This window comes from Dreissena polymorpha, chromosome 13 (genome assembly GCF_020536995.1).
Source record: "Dreissena polymorpha isolate Duluth1 chromosome 13, UMN_Dpol_1.0, whole genome shotgun sequence".
In the NCBI taxonomy this organism is placed as follows: domain Eukaryota; kingdom Metazoa; phylum Mollusca; class Bivalvia; order Myida; family Dreissenidae; genus Dreissena; species Dreissena polymorpha.
In genome coordinates this window covers 22,395,344-22,408,093 of record NC_068367.1, presented here as the reverse complement: position 1 = coordinate 22,408,093, position 12,750 = coordinate 22,395,344, and the positions used below count along the sequence as shown (strand labels likewise).

The window sequence follows — 12,750 nt, the reverse complement described above, 5'->3', positions numbered from 1 at the left end:
ACGGACAAACGGACAGACATACGACAGACAAAGACTGGTCACAAAAGCTCACCTGAGAAATCAGGTGAGCTAAAAATAAATAAAAACAAGGGCTTTTGTAAAACATCATGCCCCCCACATGGGCTGTCAATTGTAGTTGAAGCCATTGTGTAAATATTTTATTGGTCACTGTGACCTTGACCTTTGACCTACTGACCAGAATGTGATCAATGTACCTATGAAGTTTCATGTTCCTAGGCCTAATTATCCATGATTTATCATCAGGAAAGCATTTTACTGTTTCGAGTCACTGTGACCTTGACCTTTGACCTAGTGACCTGAAAATGTATAGGGTTCATCTGCCAGTCATGATCAATGTAACTATGAAATTTCATGATCCTAGGCGTAAGCATTCTTGAGTTATCATCCGGAAACCATTTTACTTTATCGAGTCACAGTGACCTTGACCTTTGACCTAGTGACCTGAAAATCAATAGGGGTCATCTGTCAGTCATGATCAATGTACTTATGAAGTTTTATGATCCTAGGCATAAGCATTCTTGAGTTATCATCCGGAAACCATTTTACTATTTCGAGTCACTGTGATCTTGACCTTTGACCTAGTGACCTGAAAATCAATAGGGTCATCTGCCAGTCATGATCAATGTACCTATGAAGTTTCATGATCCTAGGCCTAAGCGTTCTTGAGTTATCATCCGGAAACCATCTGGTGGACGGACCGACAGACAGACCGACTGACATGTGCAAAACAATATATCCCCTCTTCTTCGAAGGGGGGCATAATAAAGTGTACCATTATTTTAGCACATTCAATGTGGCATCAATTTGTGATCAAACAGGTCATATCCTTGTAAAATCTTTTTTTTTTAAGTTTCTGTGTTTTGAAATTCCCCCACGCCAAATTGGTAAAGGAAGAAAAAGTGCATTTCAAACATTTTAAGTCTAATTTAAGTCTAATTGAGATCAACCTCAAAGTGAGGTAAGGTAGTGGATTTGGCATGGTAGTGAGCAATACTGTGTAAGTATGAAAAAGATGTTGCAATAAGTATTTCTGCTTAAGTTAACAATACAATTAAACTAAGCAACAAAATTAAACTAAGCAACAAAATTAAACTAAGCAACAAAATAAACTAACAGAGCTAAAGATAAAGTGCGTATTTGCGTAAATAACCAATGTAAAATTGCAGATTATGCATAGAAAAATAAAACTCTGCGTACCGAAACCCAATTGAAATTGCCGATTACGCATATCGTATTTTTCCTCTGCACAACGAGTAAATTTGTCCCGGAAATACCCGGGTCCGAAATACCCGGATTCTTTCCGCTTCGTCCAAGCGCTTTCAGTATAACCTTCAGCGTCTATGTAACTACGTGTTATTATTGTGAAAATGTCGAAACCACGAGGCCATAAAAAGGGAAACATGGCATCCGAGGCACAAACAAACTCAATTTTAAGTTATTTAACCACCAGCAACACACAATCAGAAGAGGAAAATATAGTGAAACTAACTCTTGATGATATTTTGTCGGAGGCAAGCTCTGAAAGTGCTTACATTGTAAGAAAACTGATGGAAAAAAATCGTCAAACGTTTTTTAAATCAAGACTCTATATTATGGATACATCTACATAATTACACAAGATCTCTGAAACTAATCAATTAAGAGTGGAATTTCAACCAGCTCAGTCAGGTAAGCATTTGAGCATTTAAGACAATGAAAATAGCCAATTTTAATACAAAAATACCCAATTGTCAATTAAAGTAGAGGGTACCGTCTTTTTTTGTACCCAATTGAAAATGAAACTACCCATTGAACTTAAAAGTATTGGGTATTTACCCAATTACTCAGAAAAGTTATCTGGAGCTCTGACTAAGCAACACAATTAAACTAAGCAACACAATTAAACTAAGCAACACAATTAAACTAAGCAACACAATTAAACTAAGCAACACAATTAAACTAAGCAACACAATTAAACTAAGCAACACAATTAAACTAAGCAACACAATTACACTAAGCAACAAAATTAAACAAAGCAACAGATTGCCTATTTGAATGATTGCCATATTAGATGAAGATCATAGAGAGGTTTGATGATATGGGGGGATAGTGAATGGTTAGTAATAAAACAATAACGATGCATGAATCAAAGAGTTGTAGAGATTGCTGTTGGTTCTTGATAGAATGGTAAAATTAACTTGACCTGAAGCCCACTGATAGACAGAAGGTCCAACAAGAAAATCACTTATTGTATTAAGATGTCTTGGGCATAAAATGACATTAAACAATTTAACCCTTTCCCACTCATGCAAAGTGAAAATGGCTATGTGCTAACAGCATAAACCCAGGGCAGTAACTCGCAGTCTGTTCAGGTTTTATGCTGTTTGCTGCTCATCAGTATCTAAGGGTTGGAAATGAAGCCTTTAAAACTTGAATCTAGTAAGAAAATTCTTTAATTAAATTAAATTTTCTTCGGAACAGCAAATGCATCTAAATACATATCTAAGTGGTAAAGGGTTAACTTAAAAACAATATGTTGTTCAGTCCATGACTTAACCAAACACACAACAGACACTCCAGTATTTGTTAAAACATACCTTGGTTGGATGTTCTGACAGGAACCATAGAAACAGCACGAAGATTCCAAACCCCAGGAGGGAAAACAGGTTGCCAGGCGACTGAACGCAGGTGAAGACAAGGACACAGAGGATTCCACTGAATGCAACTAGTGCAATCACCCTGGGGACAGAGCAATATAAAGGTTACACCTGAATGCTACTAGTGCAATCACCCTGGGGACAGAGCAAAGTAGAGGTTACACAGTGAGTCACAAAGTCATGTTTTTCTGATAATTGTATTTACTTTGTGATTTTGTAGAAAATTTTCATATAATGATGTGTAACTGAACTTGTTACCTGTTTTGTATCTTGAACTTCATACCTTTTTTGGTTGGTGGGAATAAAAACAAAAGTACTTTGATAGATATTACTTCTGCAATAGCCACATTGATTTAGAAAGTAAATTTATGTTTATGCAATAATTATGGCGGTTGTGTATTGGTCCTCAAATGTGCATTGAAATCAATTTCCTTAAATGGTTTGGCGTGAAAACTATTGACTTACATGTTGAAAACCTTCATCACTTTCTTATTGAATATCTGTCTAAGCCTCATCGTCAATCTCTGTATCTGCCTGCCACACTTTGACTTCACCAGCCACACTACTAGGCATGTCACTATGGCAACCGCCAGGGTGACCAAGGGGCGGAGACTGGGGGTCTCCTGGCGATTATGGATGACAAGGGCTGCTATGAAGTAAGCAGCAGCCGCCAGTGTCACTATAGCAATACATATCTGGAAAGAAAATAGCAACAGATAACTGACAATTCCACCTAATGTGCTATACAGTAAACAAGAAACGTAAAGGTTGTTTTATAATTATGATAACTTATAACTTAGGGCTGGAATATTTGAGTGCTATGTAGGGAACCTTTGATGTGTTAAAAGTATCTTATTTATTCCCAATCAGAAACGATTTTCACACTTATTGTGACAGTGACCTTGACCTTTAATATAATGAACCCAATTTGAATAGGGGTCATCTAATGTCAAAGGCCAATGCACATGGGAAGTATCAAGCCAATCAGTGAATCAGTTGACGAGTTATTGATCTGAAACTATTTTACACTTAGTGCCACAGTGACCGTGACCTTTGACCAAATGACCCCAATTTCAAAAGGGTCCATCACTGTCCAACTCCAATGCACATGGGAAGTATCAAGCCAATCAGTCCCTCCGTTTACAAGTTATTGATCTGAAACAATTTTCACTCTAAGCGTGACAGATACCTTTGACCTTGTGACCCCAGTTTCAATAGGGGTCATCTACTGGCAAAGGCCAAGGCACATGGGAAGTATCACGCCAATTGATCATCCTGTTCCCAAGTTATTGATCGGAAACAAATTGGTGTACCAACAGACAGACTGACCAACAGACCAACATAGAGCAAAACAATATACCGGTACCCCCTCTTCTACAAAGGGGGGATGTCAAGGTCAAAGGTGACTTACATATCCCAGCAACCTTTTGTGCCTGGTGATGCAGTTATCTATGTATGTGTGCACTTCCACAACATTTCTAAAAACATTCATGAACGCTCCGGAGGTTTCACTGGAGTCGTCTGATTCAACACTAGGTGTATCAGGGTCTGTATAACAATAAGACAACAGTTTAGGCATAAATAATAGCTTATCAAAGTCTGTGATTTCCAAAATATCACAAAAATATACAGCAAGTCGTTGATTATGATTTTAATAATGTTTTCTACAACACTGTTGATCAGTCTCATCCTTACAATAAAAGTATACAAAATCTGACAATAGAAATATGTCCAGTATTTACTAAACAGGTTTGAGAATTTGAAACAAGGCCATTCTTATTCATGTGTTTTATCTTAGTTTTGGACAGCCCATTTGATCTTTGAAAACATAAACACTTAACCTTTCTCTTCATGCAAAGATTTTGACCTACTTTCATTTAGGGGCCAATGTATTTAAAACTCCTTAAAGAAGTAATTTACCACCAGGGTTTTTTTTACTAAGAAAGTGACGCCGATATTCGGCGTCTTCCCCTACCAGAATTTTTCCCCTTAAAATACAATTTCCCCACCAAAAATATCATTTTTCACCAAAATATAATATTTTCTCTCAAAGAAATGTTTATTTTTCCTTGGGGCATTCGACAATTATCCAATTTGCACCATGTATACTGGTCATCCGTATTCTCGCGTTACTTAACGTTCAAATAAAAAAAAAATATTGAAATAAATACTTAATTTATAAATTATGGACTCCTTTGCGAAGATAAACTACTTTTCTGCTGATATCCATCTAATTTTCATTTATATAAATAATGTTTTATTTCGTACCAAGCAGTTAATACACCATACTGTTCACTGATGCGTACGAGACGCCATATTCATATTCTCGCGGTAAGTATGTCAACAGGCTTTACGTCACTAAATCACAGTTAAAACATGATATCTGCACTGAAGCTTAACTTTGTAATAGTAACATTAATGATTAAAGATTAAATTTGATTTAAAATGAACATAAGTAGTTTAACAATCGTTTGAACTGCACAACAGTCATAATGCTACTCCTCTGGACAACGCATGCACCTCAAGGGGCTTCCTCTTCTGAGCATTTTAACATGTGTACACTGTTTCAGATGCACCCAATGTTTATAAATATCATATTGTCCCAATAAGATCAACTTCTCATCAGGAAAGTCTATTAGTTTTGGTGGAAAACTTTGTCTACATGCATAAATCATCATTGATAATTGATCGTTGCACCTTGAAGACCCAACCCTCATGATCATTCAGGTTCATCCTACCGTATAAAATTAAGTGGTTTAAGGCCTAATCTTTAAAATGTGTTGTGTAACCTTTGTCATGTGGGCGGAGCTTGTAAAATTTGCATATTAGTGAGATCGGGAAAATGCGAGCAGACGATGTGCAACAAGTTGTAAAAAGCTGAAATACTGAAAAATTGAATGTGAATATTGTTTAATTTGGTGGAAAAAATGTATTTCTCACGGATAACAATCCGACTTACCAAAATATTGCTCATTATGACTGAAAATATTGTTTTCTGACGGCAAAAGAAATTGGGTCACCAAATCTAACAGGTAAACAACACTAAAGGGGCGCAACCGAAATACCGCGGAAATAGGGATACCGCGAGAATACGGATGTTGACTATACAACGAATTCGCGCTCTCTCTCTCCAGACGAACACACAACATCTGGGAATCCCAGTTATTCTAAATATAGCTCTTAAATAACGTCATGTAAACTGGGCAACTAATCGTAATAATCATGTGACTATTTTACTGGATACCGGTCTTGCGCGAGAAGGGTGTTTCGTCAATTAAATACCGGAAACCAGTCGAATTTTCATCCGGGCTATGTGCAAGCCGATGTATAAACGTGAAAACAGAAAAAAATGTCTCACAATTAGCGTTCTTACACAAACAAAATAAAACATTCGAACTTGGAAGATACTGAACGCATCGAGGCATTTTTTAAGAAAGAATCATCGAAAACCGTTATAACCCAGCAGGATTCCGAGGTAATCAACATCGAACATTGTGAAAGTGAAAGTAGACAATCGGCAGCTGCCGCTCCTTTCCCTTCCAATACTGTAGCAAATCAAGATCGTCAACCCATTCATCATGAAATTGAAATCACAAAATTGACATCGTCCCCCGGCCCCAGTACAAAAATATAGTTGAAAACATTTCCCATTATTAGATCTACACCTGCAACTTTATTAAGGACTTTGACTTTAATACCTGTTAAATGTGTTTAAGAACAAAAAGGACAGAGACAAGTCTCTTTTGATGAGTTAAAGACATTGAAATGAACAGTTTTTATTTTTTCCCCTAATATCTCTCTTTCGCACTCTTTTTTTCCCCTTTCACCCAGCGTCCAGCGTCTTCCCCTTTCTCTAAAAAAAACCCCTGACCACTGATGTTGGTATAACAATATAGTTGTAGAGAATCACTAAGAATTGGTGGAAGATATTCATTCATACATACATCCGATCCATTATATATTTATTTTTTTATCAAAACCTTGGAAACTTTGCCCTATTAAAAAAATTGGAATACACAGTTTTTTGCGGTTTTCCTATTGACAACAATTTACACATTACGCAAATATTCATGAACTTAATTTGATTCATTGAAACAAAAAATTGCTAGTCAACATCCCGAAAACATTTCAATACTTGTGCATTAAAATCAATTATTCTGAACGTCAACAACCAGAGTTGCAGGTCAAATGAAAGCATCTGTATACAGATATAATTATCAACACAGCTAATTATAAATAATTGAAGAAACTTTCAGAGAATTGCAGTTAAAAAACGTGTTCTCTTGATAAAAAACTGAACTGATACTAAAGTTAACATACCATCCTTTAAAACAAGGACATAATGAGACTTGTCATGAACATCTACACAGGCAGGGGGGTTAAACACATCAGAGTTGTCAATATCATCTAAGGAAGGAGGGGAGTTAAATGCAATCTTCCCGCCTTTCTCCTCATTGTCACATGGATGGTAGACCTCCTGGGCACCCATGTCTGGTAGATTTACCACTGTGACCTTTGTCATGGCTGAAAGTGTCTGGAATAACAAACATGTTTCTGTGTAATGTACAATATCAGAAACAAACTAATGTCTTTAACCCTTTACCTCTTAGAAACATAATATTTTGCCGCATTTGTAGTGCTTTAGAAAGTTACATTTAATTAAAGACCGTTCTTACTGGATTCAATTTTAAAGGCTTCATTTCCAACCCTGAGATACTGATGAGCAGCAAACAGCATAAAACCTGAACATACTGTGAGTTACTCGCAGGCTCATCTGGTTTTATGCTGTTTGCACATAGCCATTTTCACTTCACTCTTGAATGGGAAAGGGTAAAATGTCTGTGTAGGCAGTGGCAAACTGGAGTACCCATCAGCAACCCCACCTGTCTGGTATGGTGACCACCTAGCTAACTCTAATGCACAGAGATTGGGCATTAAACCTGTATCATTGAGGTAAGAAGCCTGTGACCCAACCACTGTGCTATCTCGACAGACAAGAAATTGTACGTTCACTGTAAGTACCTTTGTCTTATGTGTCCAGATAAAAAGAAAATATCTGTCAAGAGTAAGGTAGCAAAAAGATATACATATATTAAGGTGTTCCTGATTACAAGGCAAGAGACAATTATTCATAATAACCTGTCATTTTTGAACTTCAAAAGGTGATACATGTAGTTTAATATATTGTTTGTTCACTCACTGGAAGATACTTAAATTTAAATGTGTAATTAATGGTGTAATTATTAATTCTTGTTTTCAAAGGAGTCCAAATGAATTCTTAATTTCTACCAAAATCAACAAGGGCTCAAAAACACTGCTTTTATCATATCAACGAAAGAGCCCATTATTTGGTCAGTGCTTAAAGGGTCAACTGGTAACATTTAAACTGTACAAAGACAGTTTTGTTATTCATGTGACCGGCCTAAATTTTTATTGTAACTTAATAGACCAATTAATCTGTCCTGTTATGACAAATTCAAAAACAATTTAATCTCCCACCCCTTTGAAATTTAACAAGGAAGCAAATGTTGTAGAAATGTGAGATTGTTAGCTATGACTATTGGATTGGCAGAACTAGATATATGAAATTAAAAAAATAAGACAATACGTAATAGTAGATATATTACATAGCAGACAAAAGCCTGTAGGTAGATATGACAAAGTGGACAAAAACCCTTGGTAGATAAGACATACAGTAGTGAAGCAAAGCCCACTGGTAGATACTACATCATGGACAAAAAACCCTTTAATAGAAATGACATACTAGACAAAAGCGCTTGGTAGATATGACATAGTTGACATAAGGGCTTGGTAGATATGACAAAATCGACAAAAGCACTTGGAAGATATGACATAGTCGACAGAAGTGCTTGGTAGATATGGCATAGTCGACATAAGCGCTTGATATATATGACATAGTCGACATAAGCATTTGGTAGATATGACATTGGCGTCATAAGCGCTTGGTAGATATGACATAGTCGACATAGACGCTTGGTAGATATGACATAGTCGACATAAGCGATTACTAGATATGATAAAGTCGACATAATCGCTTGGTAGATATGACATAGTTGGCATAAGCGCTTGGTAGATATGACATAGTCGACATAAGCGCTTGGTAGATATGAAATAGTCGACATAAGCGCTTGGTAGATATGACATAGGCGACATAATCGCTTTGTAGATATGACATAGTCGACATAAGCGCTTGGTAGATATGACATAGTAGTCATAAGCGCTTGGTAGATATGACATGGTGGACATAGGTGCTTGGTTGATATGACATAGTCGACATAAGCGCTTGGTAGATATGATATAGTCGACATAAGCGTTTGGTAGATATGACATTGGCGTCACAAGCACTTGGTAGATATGACATAGTCGACATAGACGCTTGGTAGATATGACATAGTCGACATAAGCGATTGATAGAAATAATATAGTCGACATAAGCGCTTGGTAGATATGACATAGTTGGCATAAGCGCTTGGTAGATATGACATAGTCGACATAAGCGCTTGGTAGATATGAAATAGTCGACATAAGCGCTTGGTAGATATGACATAGGCGACATAAGCGCTTGGTAGATATGACATAGACGACATAAGCGCTTGGTAGATATGACAAAGTCGGCATAAGCGTTTGGTAGATATGACATAGTCGTCATTTGCGCTTGGTAGATATGACATAGTGGACATAGGCGCTTGGTTGATATGACATAGTCGACATAAGCGCTTTGTAGATATGATATAGTCGACATATGCGCTTGGTAGATATGACATAGACGACATAAGCGCTTGGTAGATATGACATAGTGGACATAGGCGCTTGGTTGATATGACATAATCGACATAAGCGCTTGGTAGATATGACATAGGCGACATAAGCGCTTGGTAGATATGACATAGTCGACATAGGCACTTGGTAGATATGACATAGTCGACATAAGCCGTTGGTAGATATTACATAGTCGACATAAGCGCTTGGCAGATATGACATAGTCGACATAAGCGCTTGGTATATATGACATAGTCGATATAAGCGCTTGGTAAATATGACATTGTTGACATGAGCGCTTGGTAGATATGACATAGTTGACATAAGCGCTTGGTAGATATGACATAGTTGACATAAGCGCTTGGTAGATAACGCATAGTCGACATAAGGGCTTGGTAGATATGACATAGTCGACAAAAGCCCCTTGGAAGATATGACATAGTCGACAAAAGTCCCTTGGAAGATATGACATAGTCGACATAAGCGCTTGGCAGATTATATATTACAGAGACAGCACAAAGGTCTTGGAAGTTATGAAAAAGCGGACAAATCACCTTTGGTCGATATAATGACAAAGTATACGAAAGCACCTTGAAATCATGCATACATTTAAAAATAACAAAACTTCTTTCAATTACATTTCTTTATACAATTAAACTTATTGCATCTCACAATGTTGAAATTAAAATTAGCCTTATAAATCGTTACCAGTGTTGTATTCTCTTCAAATTCTGGGCCTGTATTCCGTCTCATTCCCAAAAGAGAAAAGAATATTTTTCCCCTAAAAATTCCCATTTGAAGGTTCCCTCATTTTCACCACCAATTTTGTTTTTTAATCTCAACCTATAGTTTTCATCCAGCTCTATATGTTGAAAATTAGTAAATATTAAAAACACTTATATTCCCAATGTAAAAGCATTTGTTTTACAATACTAATTTCCCAATTTTAGTCAAAAATAGTCACCAATCTAAGGGACCTGACCCCATGCGCAAAATGGTGAATTAAAAAAAACACACACTGACTTAAACATTTGTTTATTAAGAGTTTATATGACACTCCTATTTCACATTCAAACTAAATTCAATATCAATGCTTTTGGTGGTAATTAACTGATCAAAACTATAGTCCATTCTTTCACATTGAAAATAACTTAACGAGTTAAATATAACATTCATCTTTCAAATGGTGATAATTAAATGTTCATATCATATTTACTACTATAAAATTACTACATAACAGTGTTATGAAAACTCCATCAATTAATCAAATCCATGGTCCGTATAGTCCCTAATTCATAATTTTACACTTAACGAAATGTAATAGACACAATATAATATATATTTATATACACAAAGTTATATATTTGTGTCAACTAAAGGTATTTGTTCAGCATTTGGCATAATGACCACGGGCAAAAATATATTACTTTAAGTGTATTTTGTCGACTAAAGGAATTCGTTCACATTTTGGCAAAATGACGCACGGCCTGCATGATTTATGTTAATTTTTTACCTTACTGGTCATGTACGTAATTCCGGCCTGTACGTAAAAAATCGGCCATCTGTGTAAAATCATTTTCATGATCTTCACGCACTTATTTTGTTTTTATTTAGAAAAAACAACATGAAAACCATCCCTACTCTTAATATGTTGCAAATGTAAGAACCATATCATTGTAAACTTTTGTGTTAAAATGTCACAAATATAGCAGGAAATATTTGGCTCGTGGGGAAAGTGATGTCATCATTAGTTGCAACAATAATATTCATATAAAAAAACAAATATATTTGACAAAATTATTTAAATTTTATCTAATAAACTTTAATTAAAGTTTTACCAATTAATTGTACAAAAAATTATATTCAAAACATACAAATCAGAACCTAAATATAAATTTTTGATATATGAATTACCTCCCTTGATAAGAATATTACTAGATTACATGTTTAAATATTATATATAAGCGTTTACTAATAATCAACACTGAAGCAAACTTTTTAAACAAAATGTGTTAAGTTTTTTAGCTGTGTTTGAAAAAATTGATTAAACCCATTAAAAACAAGTATTTTTTTAAAGAATTAGCAGCTTCCCATTGTTTATATTTATTAAAATAGGTAGGGGGAGTAACTGGTATAACAATTTCACATTTATTTTAAATTTCAAGTCAAAAATTTTAATAGTATAAACATTGATTAATACTCTGAAATTGAGGACATTTGTCTAAAGATATTGCTTTGTAATTTTATCTGCAGATCAAACTGAAAAGTGGCCGATTTTTTAGGTACATTTAACCTACGAAAATGGATAGTTTACATGTCATCATCTTCTGTTCATTAAGTAACATTCACCGATCGAATTCTATTCAAATTTTCATGCCAGGTGAGTTTTGAACCCAGGATTATATATGTGAAGTTTAGTTTCAACCAGTTGCCTAACACTAAAGATTTTTCTTAAATAGTCCCAAAAGTGGCCGGAATTACGTACATGACCAGTATTCTTACAACCATTTAAAACTAATTCAAACATTACAGTTGTGTTCGTAAATATGGATTACCGATATGTGATTTTATTCATAAATATGAAAGTATGTAAACGATTTCTCTTAGTTGCAATAATCCAAGTCCCAGCTGCCCCTCCTTACGATAACCGTATTGCATCATCAATATCAACAATAGCTGTACTCGACTTCACAACGCTACAAAATAAGTGTCTGCAAGTACATATATGAGTTCAAAAATACTAAGCTACTGTAACTAATATAATACAATAATACCAGTTACCGTGTATTCTTATTTACCGGTAATCCGCTGTTTATAAATCGTCCACTGTTACCCGCCACACGTGGTCTTTTTTACCCGCGTGTTTTCAGAAAGAAGAGATCATCAGAATCAGCGGGAAACCTTTTAACCAGAGAAGTATGGTGAGCCATTTATGCAATCTATTTCATGCTGTTTGTCGGCAGTTCAAAATGTAATATTTTCATCTATATGGCTGTTTACATATGTTGCCACAATGTTTATAATATAGTTATTAACATTGTTTCGAATGGCAAAGACTACTGAACATATGTTGCCATGATAGTTGTATTATATACATGTATTCAAATAAAATGTCATTGTATTTGTGAATGGCAAAATATTGAAATTATCAATGAAACAATATTCGCCCCACTTTCTTAAAAAGTTGTATAAAGGGGTGTGTTCTCATGTTTTTGAATGCTTGAACAATGAAATTAAATGTATTTAATAACACAACTTTATAACTTGAAACATTCTAAAATAATTATTAAATCAGGATTCGAACCCTGGGACT

At 35.4% G+C, this 12,750-nt stretch overlaps 1 protein-coding gene across 4 annotated transcripts in view; it reads right to left on the bottom strand.

Annotated features, from left to right (window-relative positions):
- The window catches only part of LOC127855380 (sodium/nucleoside cotransporter 1-like), a 54,936-nt gene extending 42,572 nt beyond the window's left edge, over window positions 1-12,364 (bottom strand). The window contains exons 1-6 of one of the 4 annotated variants that reach the window (XM_052390884.1): window positions 12,219-12,361; window positions 6,978-7,191; window positions 4,069-4,205; window positions 3,123-3,352; window positions 2,769-2,792; window positions 2,598-2,715 (exon numbers count right to left, since the gene is read on the bottom strand). In XM_052390884.1, coding sequence (XP_052246844.1) covers window positions 2,598-2,715; window positions 2,769-2,792; window positions 3,123-3,352; window positions 4,069-4,205; window positions 6,978-7,179 — 711 coding nt within the window. In that variant the 5' untranslated portion in view covers window positions 7,180-7,191; window positions 12,219-12,361. Of the gene's footprint in view, window positions 1-2,597; window positions 2,740-2,768; window positions 2,793-3,122; window positions 3,353-4,068; window positions 4,206-4,925; window positions 5,069-6,977; window positions 7,192-12,218 lie in introns of those variants that run through there. The other 3 variants (XM_052390883.1, XM_052390882.1, XM_052390886.1) reach the window with 3 other exon arrangements.
- Window positions 12,365-12,750: the final 386 nt, after the last annotated feature.